The 17,831-nt window shown below is 41.5% G+C and overlaps 1 protein-coding gene across 2 annotated transcripts in view; it reads right to left on the reverse strand.

Moving 5' to 3' along the window:
• Positions 1-17,831, reverse strand: part of LOC137525719 (equilibrative nucleoside transporter 4-like) — a 118,045-nt gene that overhangs the window by 46,661 nt on the left and 53,553 nt on the right. For both annotated transcript variants that reach the window (XM_068246896.1, XM_068246895.1), the window contains exons 5-6: positions 10,970-11,098; positions 4,720-4,794 (exon numbers count right to left, since the gene is read on the reverse strand). In XM_068246896.1, coding sequence (XP_068102997.1) covers positions 4,720-4,794; positions 10,970-11,098 — 204 coding nt within the window. The remainder of the gene's footprint in view (positions 1-4,719; positions 4,795-10,969; positions 11,099-17,831) is intronic.

Below are 17,831 nucleotides of genomic sequence, written 5' to 3' on the forward strand. Positions count from 1 at the left end.
GAGCTGCAAAGTTTTGTTCGGTAACATCTGGAATTCCTAGTCACCTGTGCTCTCTCCTCAAAATATCTACAGTAGCAATTATGCAGAACTGGGACACTCATAGTAGTTTTGAGCCAAGCAGGGCATTTTGGCGCATGCTTCACACAGAGAAGCCCCGAAGCTTGGTGCAGCTATAGCAATAATGCTATAGTCCGTGCTCCTTGCAAGGGTAATTCGGGGATCCGGCAAATGTACTTCTCCCTCTGAGTTTAGTATTTAACACCCCCCCCCCCCAAATTTGTGCGGCAGCGGGGTGAGCCGTCATTCTGCTCACGCTGCGCCCAGAAGCCTCTGCGCCAAACAGCCATTTTGCGCGTTTTGGGAGCATTGTCATTAAAACATAGTGTATCCTACTGGAAAAGATAGCGGATAGCTTTTAAATGGGAGTAGAATGCATATCTGAGTGAACATTGTATCTAGCAAGTCTAGAAAAAAACAAAAAGGCAACATGAAATAAGTAACATACTGGGTGGCATTTACTGTATGTAGTGTCCAGACTTCAGTACTTAATGCATTAGGGCTACAGGGGAAGAAAGAAATATGCAAGGCTTTGTAAAAAAAAACAACACATTGGAGCAAAGAAAAAACAGGGGTTTTGTGGGACCAATAGAATATGAGAACAACATTTAATCAGATATAAATACATATATAATTTGTATAGGCGAGGTAAAGAAACAGGTCACAACAAACAGCCTTTAAGTGAAGGACCTGTATTGATTATATTTATTATACTGTTATATGTGTAATCTTCCATATGATCTACTTCTGTTTTTTATTTACTTTTACAGTGCGGTCCATAAATATTTGTACAGTGACAACTTTTTTTTTTCTAATTTTGGTTCTGTACATTACCATAATGAATTTTAAATGAAACAACTCAAATGCAGTCGATGTGCAGACTTTCAGCCTTAAATCAGTGGGGTGAAATGATTGCATAGAAATGAGAGGCAATTAAAGCATTTTGTAATACAATCCCTTCATTTTAGAGGCTCAAAAGTAAAATGACAATTAAAAACTCAAAGGCTATTTAATGGGCAGGTGTCCGCAAATCCATTGTTATGTCGTTGTCAATTAAAGCAGAAAGAAGAAAAGCGGGACACCACTTCCTCGTAAAATCCCTTTATTTTATTCTGCCTCTGAAGAAGCTGGTGTAACCAGTGAAACAGCTGTCAGGCACTTAATACCCCAACTCCTCTGTACCTGTTATACCCAACTGCAAATAAAGGGATTTTATGAGAAAGTGAATCCCTGCTTTTCTTCTTTTTGCTGGATTTTACAAGTGTTTTGGATGAGTACGCTCCTTGTCCCAGTTCCAGTTGATCCACCCTGCTGCATTTGGTGCCAGGTACTGTTCCTCTTTTTTATACACGAGTCATTATCAATTAAGAAGATGAAAGGCCTAGAGTTACTTTGAGGCATGGTACTTGCTTACATGTGGAAGATTTTGGCGTAAGCATAGAACGTGGTCAAAGGAGCTCTCCATGCAGGTGATAGAAGCCATCCTTAAGCTGCGAAAAAAGAAAAAAACCCATCCGAGAAATGTCTACAATATTATGAGTGGCAAAATCTACAGTTTGGTACATCCATGGAAAGAAAGCAAGCACTAGTGAACACTGCAATGCAAAAAGACCCGGACGTCCACCAAAGACAACAATGGTTAATGATCACAAAATCATTTCCGTGGTGAAGAGAAACCCCTTCACAACAGCCAGCTATGTGAACAACACTCTCCAGGGGGTAGGCGTATTGATATCCAAGTTTACCATAAAGAGAAGACTACATGAAAGTAAATACAGAGGGTGCACTGCAAGGTGCAAGGTATTCATAAGCCTTAGGAATAGAAAAACTAGATTGGACTTTGCTAAAGAACATCTTAAGAAGTCAGCACATTCTTTGGACAGATGACCAAGATCAACCCTTTACCAGAATGATGGCAAGAAAAGCATACCACATCATCTGTAAAACACGGTGGAGGCAGTGTGATGGCTTGGGAGTGCATGGCTGCCAGTGACACTGGGACACTAGTGTTTATTTATGATGTGAGACTGGACAGAAGCAGCTGAATGAAGGAGGTGTTCACACATACTGTCTGCAGTGGAAAATTCATGAATGGCCTATTCGGTCAACTGATCTTAAGCCCCATCTACACGATACAATTCTTTGTGCGATTCGATTACGGTTCTATTTACGATCCGATTAAATCCAACATGTCCGATCGGGATTCGATTCCATTCAATTCAATTTGCCATTGTTTTGCAATGGCAAATCGAATTGAATCGAATCCCGATCGGACATGCCGGAATTAATCGGATCCTAAATAGAATCGTAATCGAATTGCACAAAGAATCGTATTATGTACATTGGGCTTTAACCCAACTGAGCATGCATTTCACTTGTTGGAAGAATAAACTTTGGACAGAAAGGCCCACCCACAAATAGCAATTGAAAGCCGCTGCGGTAAGGCCTGGCAGAGCATTAAAAAAGAGGAATCCCGCATCTGGTCATGTCCATGAGTTCAAACTATAGGCTGTCATTGCCAGCAAAGGGTTTTTCAACCAAGTATTACAAATGAACATTTTATTTCCAGTTAGTTATTGTGTTAAAATGCTTTAGTTGCCCCTATTTGCATCTGAGTTGTTTCATTTAAAATTCATAGTGGTAATGTACTGAACCACAATTAGAAAAAAGTTGTCTGTCTAAATATTTACAGACCTAACTGTATATTTCTGTGATGGTGTCACAACTGTATACTAATGCTCTTAAGTGCTGCAGTTTAACCACTTCAGGATTCTGCGTACGCATAAGTACGCCCCTGAATCCTGAAGTGGATTCTATACGAGCGGCCGTTCCATGTCAGTTCACGGAGGGTGCCGATCGCGGCTCGCAGGGTAAATGTAAACACACGGGGAAGATCGGCGATCCCCAGCCTCTGATTGGCCGGGGATCGCCGACATCTGATAGGCAGAAGCCTATCCTATCAGGCGCAGGACGGAATTCCATCCTGCGCTGCTCACAGGGGGAGGGAGAGGGAGGGAAGGGGAAGGAGGCCAGGAAGCGCTGCGGAGGGGGGCTTTGAAGAGCCTCCCCCTGCAAGCGCAAGCAGCCGGCGGCGAACAGACCCCCCCAGCAGGACATCCCCCTAGTGGGGAAAAAAGGGGGGAAGTCTGATCGCCCTGGCTGCTATCTGATCGGTGCTGCGGGCTGGAGAGCTTACGCAGCACCGATCAGCAAAACCACCCCCTGGTACAGAAGTGGTTAAAATATTTTTTTTTACCTTTTTTAATTTTCATATTAGCTAATTTAAGTAACACATTTGTGTGGATGTGTTTATTTTTCTAGGTGTACAGATAATTCCCTGTTTAATGGCAGGGTTGCTCTACTGAGTGCAAATGTAGAACTATACCCAACCTCCTTTGAGATCAAAACCTTCAGCCCACTTTTATACTTGAATTGTGAAACAATTGTGAAAGGTGCTTTTGCAGTTTCTGGGGGGGCTCAGCGCACCTCTGATTGGAGGCCATTCGGAGGCGGCCTGGTGATGCGCTGATCCACCTTTTGCGCAATTTTCAATTTTACGTGGTGGCGCACCCAGGCTATGCATAGGTTAGGATTTAGTTAGTGTTAGGTCCCCTCCCATCGAGGATGACTTCTCTGCAGTGGGAGGGACGAGTACTTAACAAGTTGCATGCAAGCTGTTACAGGAAACCAACATCCTCCAGTGGTAGACAGGTCATGTGTATAACACGTTACAGATAAAACTCAATGGTACAGTTCCACCCCTAATTAAATATCAAATTACAGACACAACAAATGGGGCTTTAAATGAACAAATATTCGTCTTTTAATTCTTCATATCAAAAAAGTCTTCACAGTTGCGGACACACAGGTAAGCAACTCCAAATTACAACCAAACCGACTGCCTTGGCAGTCGGTTTGGTTGTAATTTGGAGTTCTGGATATTGTGCTTACCTGTGTGTCCGCAACTGTGAAGACTTTTTTGATATGAGGTCATGTGTATGCTAGGTGTGTATTTTACCCCACAAGTGGGGCTTGCACTCTCTTGCAGGTAGGCACTTATCTGTTTTTAAGTAGCGCTGCTCATTTCCTTGCCATGTACTAAGTTAAAATATAATAGAGATCCCAAAACAACATGGATGCAACTGTTTGCATTAGAAATGCTATATTATATTAGTATAAATACCCCATGGTTTCTGATGCAGCTTTGCAGTTATTAAAATATTTGAAGCAGTTTTTATCTCCATTTAGGTTTGATGATGTATGCTTATACTTTTAAATAACTAAGTTTCAAACAGACCTCTCAAGCTAAAACAATAACATCCTTAGGGCTAGTGCACACCAAGATCACAATAGCAATCGCTAGTGCTTAGCGATTTGCGATTGGTGATTTTGTGACGTGATTTTCAGAGCAATTTTTGAATGAATGAGCGTTTTTGCTCATTCATTCATTCAAACTGAATTTCTCTAAAAAATGCTACATGCAGCACATTTGCGATTTTGTAAAAAATCACAACGCTGCTGTGGGAACACTCTCATAGGGTAACATTAGCCAAGTGGTTTTCAAATCACAAGCGCTCGTGGTGAGTCCTAAATACCTAATTTGTAAGGATGAAGAGTGGCACAGTGTATTAACTCTTCATAAAAAGTAAATAATGTACTTACTTTCGCCTGTCATTACACCCTGTGTGTAGCGTTTAGGTAACATTCCAGTGTAGCCATAAAAGCTGGATTGCTGCACTTATAAAAACAGAAAATAATAATTTTAAATAATCAACAGTTTTTTTGCAGATTAAAACTTTAAAGAAAACATGTAGAGAAAGGAATATGGAAGTTGTCACATTTATTCTATTTTAAATAGTGCCAATTTCCTAGTGCCGATTTGTTTTTCGCCATTTTTGTTCTACAAATTTAAATTTCATGATGTGAGAATCACTGTATCTGAACCCAGTGGAAAGATAAGCCTCAAGGTCTAAAGGGGGCCACACACCATATAATTTTTAAAATAGCTGTTCAATCAATTTTTCTGACTGATTGTAACATTTCAAAAATACGACCAATGTACCACACATGTTACATTTTTCCCCAATTATGATAAAAAAAATGATTGAAAAACTCTGAGAAAATTGCAAGGGTGTGTATATTAATAAATTGACAATCTAACACACACCATACAATCTTTAGAAAAATTTAAGAAAAATTTCCAGCATTCCGGATCGATAAAAATCGAAAAAAAAAACAAAAAACGAAAATCCGTTTGGATTTTTCAGTCGAATGAAAAGAAAAGCTTTTGATTTTTCAGGAGAGCCAATCATATTTATCGAATTGCCATAAAATCGGATAATTTTATTGTATCGTGTGTGGCAACTTTTAAACTATTTCCCTGACAGGATCAAAGTATCACTTGCAATGCAATTGTTTGTGGTAGTAACCTGGAGCTAGCTTATGATTTAATGAATTAATATGATTAATATAATTTTCAAGCAATCACCCTTAACAGATGGCCAGTGGGATTTTTGCGTATGTTTTGGCTATCTACTACCTCAGCACTTTATGGTCAGCACCCTATACTTATGTACATTTGATAGAAACATTGTTTACAACATAACATTTGTTAGTAGGTTATGAACAGTGTTAGTAGTTTGGTTGAAAAAGACATCCGTCCATCAAGTCCAACCAGAATATATAAACTGTATATAAACACATACAGTGGCTTGCAAAAGTATTCGGCCCCCTTGAAGTTTTCCACATTTTGTCACATTACTGCCACAAACATGAATCAATTTTATTGGAATTCCATGTGAAAGACCAATACAAAGTGGTGTACATGTGAGAAGTGAAACGAAAATCATACATGATTCCAAACATTTGTTTACAAATCAATAACTGCAAAGTGGGGTGTGCATAATTATTCAGCCCCCTTTGGTCTGAGTGCAGTCAGTTGCCCATGGACATTGCCTGATGAGTGCTAATGACTGAATAGAGTGCACATGTGTGTAATCTAATGTCAGTACAAATACAGCTGCTCTGTGACGGCCTCAGAGGTTGTCTAAGAGAATATTAGGAGCAACAACACCATGAAGTCCAAAGAACACACCAGATAGGTCAGGAATAATGTTATTGAGAAATTTAAAGCAGGCTTAGGCTACAAAAAGATTTCCAAAGCCTTCAACATCCCACGGAGCACTGTTCAAGCGATCATTCAGTAATGGAAGGAGTATGGCACAACTGTAAACCTACCAAGACAAGGCCGTGTACCTAAACTCACAGGCCGAACAAGGAGAGCGCTGATCAGAAATGCAGTCAAGAGGCCCATGGTGACTCTGGACGAGCTGCAGAGAGCTACAGCTCAGGTGGGGGAATCTGTGCATAGGACAACTATTAGTCGTACACTGCACAAAGTTGGCTCTTATGGAAGAGTGGAAAGAAGAAAGCCATTGTTAACAGAAACGCATAAGAAGTCCTGTTTGCAGTTTGCCACATGCCATGTGGGGGACACAGCAAACATGTGGAAGAAGGTGTTCTGGTCGGATGAGACCAAAGTGGAACTTTTTGGCCAAAATGCAAAACGCTATTTGTGGCAGAAAACTAACACTGCACATCACTCAGAACACACCATCCCCACTGTCAAATATGGTGGAAGCAGTATCATGCTCTGGGGTTGCTTCTCTTCAGCAGGGACAGGGAAGCTGGTCAAAGTTGATGGGAAGATAGATGGAGCCAAATACAGGGCAATCTTGGAAGAAAACCTCTTGGAGTCTGTAAAAGACTTGAGACTGGGGCGGAGGTTCACCTTCCAGCAGGACAACGACCCTAAACATAAAGCCAGGGCAACAATGGAATGGTTTAAAACAAAACATATCCATGTGTTAGAATGGCCCAGTCAAAGTCCAGATCTAAATCCAATTGAGAATCTGTGGAAAGATCTGAAAACTGCTGTTCACAAAAGCTGTCCATCTAATCTGACTGAGCTGGAGCTGTTTTGCAAAGAAGAATGGGCAAGGATTTCAGTCTCTAGATGTGCAAAGCTGGTAGAGACATACCCTAAAAGACTGGCAGCTGTAATTGCAGCAAAAGGTGGTTCTACAAAGTATTGACTCAGGGGGATGAATAATTGCGCACACCCCACTTTGCAGTTATTGATTTGTAAAAAATGTTTGGAATAATGTATGATTTTCGTTCCACTTCTCACGTGTACACCACTTTGTATTGGTCTTTCACGTGGCATTCCAATAAAATGTATTCATGTTTGTGGCAGTAATGTGACAAAATGTGGAAAACTTCAAGGGGGCCGAATACTTTTGCAAGCCACTGTATATCAAGCTATATTCAAAATAGTCTTCCGTACTCAAAATTATATAGATGTGATTATTTGATTCCAATAAAATTCCATCAGAGAACAGAGTATAAACTCATTTAAAGGAAGAGTCCGGTCTCTCATTATCCTGCTACCACGCGGCTTTCTACTATGGCATTCTAAAAGGGGGTGTAACCTGGCTTTGTGATTGTCCAGAATCAGATGATATTTACCTCTTGCTTATTGAGTTACATTTTATACTGTTCAGATGTATATTATGTGTGTAAAGGTCCTTGTGACCAAAAACGAGTCGATGTTGTCGCCTTAAAAATTGGTTACCACATCTATTGCACCATACAATTCTTAATAGGCCTATCTTTATGAATGGAATCATTGATGAAGAATTTTGTACCTGTTGTACTTTATGCACTTTTTGGAATATTAAAAGACAAAGCTCATCTTCAGTACTAGTTTTCTGATATATATTTTTTTCTACTATAAATTTGCAAAACCATATGCATACAAAACTAACTCAAAAATTCTGCATATGACAGTGTTGCCACTTTTAATAGGGAAATTTGGTCGTGATCTTTAGCACCATAATGCTGTATTTTTAATTAGCACACAGAGGCTGGGTCTGCATATAATGCCCAGCCTCTGCTGTTATACTGTTTCCCCCCAGGCCCCCCCAGTGCTCTTCTGTCCCCCATAAATCAAATGCCGCACCGGCATCGCTAGCAGGCTGTTTACATCTGCACTGTCACTCTCGCCGATCCCCCGCCTTCTCTATGTCGCAGCTCCACACCTGCGTCCCTTCCCTCCCTGCTGTTTGGAGGGAAGGGACGCATGTGGGGAGCAGAGATATAGAGGAGGCAGGGGAGCAGCGAGGGTGACAGTGCAGAGGTAAACAGTCCGCCAATGACACGCTGAGTGTCGCTAGCATGGCGTTTAATTTATGGGGGCACAGCAAAGCGCAGGGGGGGGGGGGACTAGGGGGAAACAGTATAGTAACAAAGGCTGGGCATTATATGCAGACCCAGCCTTTGTGTGCTAATAGGATTCTTAGAACCCACCTCGGGTTCTCTTTAAAAAATAAATTAACTTTGAAACTGTGAATTTATTTCCATAGGCCATTAACTTTCTTTTCTTTTTTTTCTTTTTTGTGGTGTATGCTGGTTTGCAAATATAAGGGTTATCAAGCCACTACACTTTTTTTTATAAAATACAATAATAATTGGGAGTAATCAAGTGATGATCAGTACATTTTGCCTGGGCATCAATCTCTCTTTTCCCTATTTTTCTAGATTTGTATTTTCTTTCTTTAAGTAGTACCACTAATAGGGAAATATATATGAAACTCATGGCCAATAATTGTTTCAACCAATAGGAAATACTACAGACACAGTTGCAACAGTACTGGGGGTGACCAAAGCAATATAGACTTTGAAATTATTGTTACTTTAATTTTTATGTGCGCTCCCTTCTTGACCTAATTTTCCTTTTAAAATAATGGTGCATTATTGTTATTTTGGTGTATCTCACATTAGTCATGTGAGTAACTAGGTTATCAAATGCATTTACCAATACAATTTTATTGTGCTCTATCTCAGTTTATTATCACAAGTCTATATCATAAATAAAAAAAAAATGCTTAACTTGTCTGACTATTTATTGCAATAGTTGCTCTACTCACAGATCAGTACATTGAGATCACTAGTGTCATACTGGTTTTTGTTTGCTCAGGTTAAGATGAGTCGATTGTTAATTCTTTATGCTGTTTCTGTTCACTGATGTTGAAACATGTTCTTGTTGAAAATTGATCTGTATTACTTACAAAACTTTTCAATAAAAAAACAATTTAAATAAAAAAAAAATGCTTAAAAAAAACTGCAGCCTAATTAAGAAGAAAAATTGTGTTTCCCACATCTGAGTGTATTTAACTTTAATGGTGTAAAGCAGGGGTCCCCATCCACCGGGCCATGACCCACTGCCGGTCCATGGGCAGTTTTCAGCTGGGCCGCGGCGGGTCTGGCCTCTCGCCCCCTCTCCCCCCTGCGGCCGACGCTCCTGTTACCTTATGAGCTGGCGGAGCAGTCCTGCAGCTGCTGTAAGGAGAGAAGGAAGCAGGGCAGCGGTTCCCATGGTAACGACGATGCATATCGCCGCTATAGGAAGCCGCTGTCCTGCTTCCTTCCCTCCTTACAGCAGTCGGAAGACGCGCTGCTGTAATAGGAGATGCTGCAAAAAGCAGAGGGGCTACGGGAAATTGTGAAAGAGGCAGCAGCCGCCAGCTCATAAGGTAACAGGAGCGGCGGCCGCGGGGGGAGGGGCTATACGGGGGAACTATACTAGCTATACAGGGGCAAATATACTAGCAATACAGGGGCAACTATACTAGCTATACAGGGGCAACTATACTAGCTATACAGGGGCAACTATATAAGCAATACAGGGGCAAATATACTAGCTATACAGGGGCAACTATACTAGCTATACAGGGGCAACTATACTAGCTATACAGGGGAACTATACTAGCTATACGGGGCAACTATACTAGATATATACAGGGGCAACTACATTAGTTATACAGGGGCAACTATACTAGCTATACTGGGGTAACTATACTAGCTATATGGGGCAACTATACTAGCTATACGGGGCAACTATACTAGCAATACAGGGGCAACTATACTAGCTATACAGGGGCAACTACATTAGGTATATAGGGGCAACTATACTAGCAATACAGGGGCAACTATACTAGCTATACAGGGGCAACTACATTAGCTATACAGGGGCAACTATACTAGCTATACAGGGGAAACTATACTAGCTATACAGGGGCAACTATACTAGCTATACGGGGCAACTATTCTAGCTATACGGGGCAACTATACTAGCAATACAGGGGCAACTATATTAGCTATACAGGGGCAACTACATTAGTTATACAGGGGCAACTATGCTAGCTATACTGGGGTAACTATACTGGGATACTGGGGCAACTATACCTAGATACCCTATACAGGGAGCACTTATACTTGGTGGCTACCTACCTATCTATACACTCCAAATGGGATCCGGGGGCGCTACTAACCCCAACACCATCCCCCCCCCCCCCCCCGCCCCCGCTAACCCTGACTCCACCACGCGAAACGCAACCCCACCACCAAAACAACCCCCACCGGGCCCCAGAGAGAAGTTTGGTCTGGATAGTGGTCTCCGGACTGAAAAAGGTTGGGGACCCCTGGTGTAGAGGACTAAGCAAAGGACTGTATGACACACCATTTACATTTTAGGGCATTTACAGCTGTCACTAACTGAAGCACATCATCAATGCTGCTTGTAATGACTGTTAATTAGCATAACCCCAGAGCCTCCAGCATGACTCTCTGCAGTAGGTACATATCAGTTTGATTTTCAATTTTCCACTCTCTTCCTGATTAAAATCACTTGACATTTAATCAAACCAATAACTAAAGCTTATTGACTAAGCTCTTTCATGAAAAAAGATGAGAGCCATTTAAGCATATAGTATCCTGTGTCTACTGTAATATGTTATATTAAAGGATATAGAGATTTGCATTTTTTTTAATCTTCATCGGTTTTATCATTTACCTGTACATCCAAAGGCTACTACTCCAACCGCACAAAGGTTTACTGCATAAGACTGTTTGAATGTAAAGAGTTCCAGCCAGATATCACAGATGACAATAAAGATTAATGGCCCCACAGCAAAAATGTACCCTGTAAATAAAACACAAGAATATAATTAAGAAAAACTATGCAGTCAGTACTGATATATAAACATCCATATTCAAAGCTCTAGTTCAGCCTCCTCTTTTATGAACTCAACTACTACCAGTTAACCAGTTCAGGACCAGAAGACTGTAGCCCTTTAAAGGGACTCCGAGCACCTCTCATTTATAAGCTACCCACGAATAATTGATTATGTCAGGACACTTACCAGCCACTTGTTTTTCCTGAAGTAAGTCCCCCTGGTTTCATAGGTATAAAATACATGGGGCCAGATGGGGCCATACGACGTCACCCAAAGTCGTGCTATGTACTTGGACAGCATGTGTGTCACTTCCTCTTCCTGCTTCATTCAGTGCTAACAGAGAGAAAATGCTGTGGACAGCACTGACCCGGAAGTAGTAACAGAGCCAAGATGGTGGCCACGATTTTTAAATTGAACCAAAGTATTTGGTGTAGAACGGTGATTCAGGTATCATATGGAAGAGGGGAGCAGCGGCTACAGAATGGTATGCATCTTTACATACTTTGCAGTACTACTCGGAGTCTCTTTAAGGACCAGAGACTTCTTGGTAAAAAAAAACAGGGCTCACGAAAGTCACCCCACATGGACCCGCCACTGTCTCGTTGCTGAAGCACACTCGTTGTGCTGTCGGTATGACAGCAGAGCTTCCTGAGTCAGTCAGGAGCCAATTTCATTGGTTCCTCACCCTGTCACCTCTGGGAGCTGGTCAGAAACTGATTTCATTGGCTCCTGACCCAATGATCCCAAGTCAATGAAATTGGCTCCTGAAGATCTGCTGTCACACCAACAGTAGAGCAAAAAGGCTGCAGCGGCGGGAGAACGGCGCAATCAGAGGGGCGTGCGGAACGGTAACTGAAATCTAAGGGATAACAGGTCCCAAACAGGGTGTAGATTTTAATTAGCCCGGTCCGAAAGTGGTTCATTTTGTTCCATGTTGTCTCCTAATAGATAACTTTTCTTCTTATCTACAAAACAACTTTTCAGCACCTAAACATGTAAAAAACACTAAACAGTAGATAAAGAATTAATAAATAAGTATCTTCAGGAGAAAGGGTAATTGAATAAAGGCCTTTGTGAATTAGAAATGGTATCCTCAATGAGGTGCACCGAGCCTGAAACCCAGCACTATATTGGCCCTGAATTGACCTGAGGAAGCTAGAGTTTGATACACGTGGAATATGTAGTCTTTTGCAGCTGAATAAACCATTTTAACCTCCTTGCCGGTTATCCCGAGCTCAGCTCGGGGTAACCTGCGCAGGAGGATATCTCAGGCCCCGCTGGGCCGATTTGCATAATTTTTTTTTCCCTACACGCAGCTAGCACTTTGCTAGCTGCGTGTAGGTCGCGCTCGCCGCCGCTCGCCGCTGATTCGCCGCTACCCGCCGCACCGAGCCGCCCCCCCCCCCCCCGCCCCAGACCCCTGCGCAGCCTGGCCAATCAGTGCCAGGCAGCGCTAAGGGGCGGATCGGAGTTCCCTCTGACGTCACGACGTCTATGACGTCGGTGACGTCATCCCGCCCGGTCGCCATGGCGACCGGGGAAGCCCTGCAGGAAATCCCGTTCTCAACGGGATTCCCTGCATACTCTGATCGCCGAAGGCAATCGGAGTGGGTGGGGGGATGCCGCCGCTTAGCGGCTATCATGTAGCGAGCCCTGGGCTCGCTACATGATTTAAAAAAAAAAATTTTTTTAAAAAGTGCGGCGCTGCCTCCTTGCCGAATTTTTTAGACCGGCAAGGAGGTTAAAAATCTGCCAATTGGTCAAATTTGTCAAGCCTAAAGGTAAGCCAGTACTTAAGCCCCATTTACACTTAATCAGTTGGTACGCATTTTTTTCTTCTGCTCCATAGCAGTGCATTATGAAAAATATTTCAGTTAAAATGTGTATAGTGTGAACTGAGCCATTGGGAAACATGGGCATTACTTTAAAGATCAGTTGTCCTTTCAGTTATAACTGAGAGCAACTGATTAAGTGTAAATGAGGCCCAACCTTCATATTTAACCTGTTTTAAATGATTTACTAGTAGACCTAAGCCCGTTACAATAATGGGTTCCCCTCCCGCCCCTGTCACCGTCGCCATCCACTGCATCTCACTGCGCATGCGCGCGCAGGTGCACCGCGTGCGCACATGCCCGCCCCCCTAGCCCCGTCCTCCTCCTGTCCCAATGGCCGCCCACTTGCCGCGCATGTGTGGTAGTAAAAAAGCACGTACACAGGGACACAGAGGAGGATGCAGGGACACGGGGTTTATTATATAGGATTCTTTGCATCTCCTAACAATTTCCATTGACCAGATGTAAGTCATAAGTTAATCTCATCTCCACCTCTTACATGTCTGTTAGTCTTTAGAAGGAGTGGTTTCTTTAAGGAGCTCAATTTTCAAGGTCAATTACACACACACACACACACACACACACACACACACACACACACACACTATACTATAGGTCAGCACATAAAATACAATGGTTATCAAATAATTTAATGCCTAGGACTTCAAAGCAGAATTCTGCTTAAAGGGGCACTATGGTGAAAAATTGTAAAATTGCAAACATAAACAAATTAGAAGTACGTCTTTTTCCAGAGTAAAATGAGCCATAAATTACTTTTCTCCTATGTTGCTGTCACTGCAGTAGTAGAAATCTGATAGAAGTGACAGGTTTTGGATTAGTACATCTCTTCATAGGGGATTCTCAGCAAGGCTTTTATTCCTAATAAAGATATTCCCTAAAAAGGATTTGAACAATGATGCTGGCCAGCTTCCCTACTCGCTACAAAGTTTTTTGGCAGTTGGACAGAGCAACTGCCATTCACTAAGTGCTTTGAATATAAATAAATACCTGAGAATACCCTATGAAGAGATGGACTAGTCCAAAACTTGTCGCTTCTGTCAGATTTCTACTATCTACTGTAAGTGACAGCAACATAGGAGAAAAGTAATTTATGGCTCATTTTACTCTGGAAAAAATGTACTTCTTATTTGTATATGTTTGCACATACTGTATTTTAAATTTGAAATTTTTTCGCCATAGTACCCCTTTAACTTTCCTGCATTAAATGAGCAGATAGTCTGTGTCAGTTTTCAGTAAAACTGCTATGGTCCTTATTTGTAGAGTTTCTTATTTACCATAACCCTGTGTTGCTATGGATAAAATGGGCTTGATTCACAAAGCTGTGATAAATGATATAACGGCGTAATATGCTTAGCGCACGGGTTAGCGCGCGTACAGGTTTGCTCGCATAATAGTAAAGTTTTGCGCTCATTAACTTCCACGTTCGCGCACTAAAATATGGGTTAGTGTATGAATAGGGAAAGTTAATGCGCCGCTCGCTCCCATCACCTCCCATTAGCGGGGAGATGAATGAATGGGAACGCAGTTCCCATTCATTAAGCTAAGTTCCCGTGTCAATGAAAGCTGGCATCTATTAGATGCCTGCGTCATTGTATCTTCCTGGAGTTACAGTGCCATGCATTACTTCCGAATTACGTACTAATGTATGTGAATCGGAAATAAAGAGTGAGGACATCTTGTGGCCAAATACTAAAACTACATCTAAATTCATTTTATTTAATAAAAATACCAACACTTCCCATTTAAAATTAACTATTTCCCTCCCTCACTCTCCCATAGTACCCAAACATTTCTTTTTTTGCATAGAAAAGAAAAAAAATTTACATTAAAAAATACATAAATAGTTATGTTAGGGACTTTTTTTAATAGGTATGTCAAGAGTGTATATTATTGTTATTTTTTAATTTACGGGCTTGTAATTAGTGAGGGACGCAAAACTGAAAAAATGCACCTTTATATCCAAATAAAATATTGGCGCCATATGTTGTACTAGGGAAATATTTTAAATGTTGCAATAAAAGGGACAAATGGGCAAATAAAATGTGTGGGTTTTATCCACAGTAGAATGTTTTATTTTAATACTATAATGGCCAAAAACTGAGAAATAATGATTTTTTTTTTCAATTTTTTTCTTATTATTCCAATTAAAATGTTATTAGAATAAAATAATTCTTAGCGTAATGTACCTCCCAAGGAAAGCCTAATTGGTGGCAAAAAAACAAGATATAGATTATTTTGTTGTGATTAGTAGTGATTAAGTTATTGGCAAAAGAATGGGAGGAGCGCTGACAGGTTAAAATTGCTCTGGTCCTAAAGGGGTAGGAAACCCTCAGTGGTCAAGTGGTTAATATCCAAAATGAGTTCAGGGTTTTTCACCTACTTTACACAGAAGACGTATTGCTTGGTTAAGTGAGTTTAATGTAGAAATTCTCAAGGACAAAAGTCCAATCCGCTCAGAATCAGGCCCGGATTTCTGGGAAGGTCACAGAGGCCATGGCCTAGGGCGATAAAAATTTGCAGGGCGCAGGACTTGGAGAGATAAGAGGTCACATGTCAAAGTAAATCACCTCTCCTGCTTTGCTCTGGTCTGCCTGAATTCCAGAGATCCCTGCATCTCTCTTACTTGTGCAAAGTGTGTGTTATGGCAGTCAGCATCTGCTGTCACCTGTATGATGAGAGGGGACAAACAATCTGCTGTGAGAAGAAAAATATATGGTCTCAAGTAGCAGAACTCTTGAGTTCCGATTAGTTTTTCTCATGCAGCACGCATTCACAGGCAGGAATTAGCAGCTCTCCCCCTCCCTGACTGATGATAGTTTATTACTAGTAGGTCAGTGCTGTTAAAGACCTCAGATCTGTTGAATTTATGGCTTTTTTTTCCTCCTAGAGAATGATAACAACATTCTTTCTGCTACAGTTTAACTCTTTCCTGGCTTGTTTTTGCCAGCAAAGTATTGTGTTGACCATCAGTGAAAGCAGAATGTTTTGAAACAGAATGACAACTGTGTTACATTTATTTATATTTACAAAACAATCAATGCATCTCCTGCTGACTGTATATATAGCTGTGTGCCTAACATCTTGTATACAGTAACACAGTCTGAAGACGGCTCATTAACCAAAGGCTCACTGTTTTTCTTTGGATTAGCCAATAAAAAGTGTTATTTTGTTACAAAACTTCCTGCTGACTGATTTTAAAATCTGTCTTAAGTGCTAAATTGTCACTGTGTAAAGTACACCTGAGCTCATGCTGGGTACACATAATGCAATTTTCTGACAGCTTTAATGTCAGATCGACTATTTCCAACATGTCTGATCTGCTTTCCAATCAATTTTCTGAATGATTTTTCATAGAAGTGAACAGCAAATTGATCGAAAAATTGAAATTAGATCAGGCATGATGGAAATAATCGACCTGACAGTAAATCTGTCAGAAAATTGCATCATGTGTACCTAGCATTACACTACATCTATGCCAGTGTGTGTAGTGTCGGATGGATCTTTCTACTTACCTGCTCTCTGTTTTGGATGGGCTTCTCTGCATTGTGCTGCACTGTCCCCTATTTGTGGCTCAGCCTCTGACTGCAGCAAGTCGCACAGAGGACAAAGAAGTAGCGCAGTCCACTGGGCTCCTTGTGATTTTGCACTCCTGTATGCATGTGCACAGGAGCTGAGGGAGTGTTATGGGTATGTGTACTTGACAAGTGCTGCTGAGTGCTCATACATGAGCGTCATTTCTCAAGTATGCAAGCCCAGAACACTATCGCCTGCAGTGCATGCAGACAGGAGCGCAAAATTACATGTAGTGGACAGAGCATGCACTGCTTCTTTGTTGAATGGGGCAAAGCAGCAAAACAGAGGGGGGCCCGTTCACACTAGTCAGAGTTGGACAGAATGGGGGGGGGGGAGGGGGGTGGTTGGTGACAGCCGGCCTAGGGCGCTGGAAAGTACAAATCTGGCCCTGCTCAGAATGGGGTAGGTCTCAGGAGCAATTTATGATGGAATATCTTTCACCCTTTACAGTATTCCAAGTCTAAGAACTGTCCCAAACATTGTAATTCTCTGAGGTATTCTTAAAATGTTGATAGAAGACCTCTCAACAAATATCCACTCTGACACATTACTGCTGCTATACTGACTGAAGAAATCTGTCACTGAGGGGGACATTTATCAAGAGTGTCTGAGACAAAATATTAGTAGGTTTTTAGAAATCCGTGCAGAATTGTGTCAGACATCCTCAGAAATCACTAGATTCCTTTTTAAACTGTTAGGAAATTGCTGTTGCTGAGATAACCAATACATCTGCTGTCAGCAGGCTCTTAGTGAGGGGGAGGAGCCCTTCACATATCACATCTAGCCTGCACTGCACTATCTGGAGAACTGCTATGAATCACTTCTTAATCTGCAGCAGTTTAGGGATGGATTTGCACTTTTCTTAACTGTAGTGCAGCTCTAGAAATCTGTGCTAAACTGCCGCTATTACATAGGATTTGAGAAGTTTCTTATTATTATGCAGAACAGTTTCTCTGCTGGTTAGATAGTCGGTAATGCTTTGATAAATCTGGCCCTCTGGGTATACCTGCCACCATCACATTTGGGTTCCTCCACTGCTCCTGGCAATGCCACTTGGTCCACTAGTATACAGATTGGACTCCCAGCAGAAACACTGATGCTTTGTAATTAAAACTGTACATTGGGAACAAAGACTAGAATAAACCTAAAACTGCTTTGCTACAAGGTATAATCTGTCTCTATTACTCTTTTGCTGCTTATGCATCTAAAAAAATTTTTTTTTGCAGATAAAAATCTTAAAGGCAATGCACCTAATTTTATGTTGAGTTAATAT

Source organism: Hyperolius riggenbachi, chromosome 7, assembly GCF_040937935.1.
Source record: "Hyperolius riggenbachi isolate aHypRig1 chromosome 7, aHypRig1.pri, whole genome shotgun sequence".
Taxonomy (NCBI): domain Eukaryota; kingdom Metazoa; phylum Chordata; class Amphibia; order Anura; family Hyperoliidae; genus Hyperolius; species Hyperolius riggenbachi.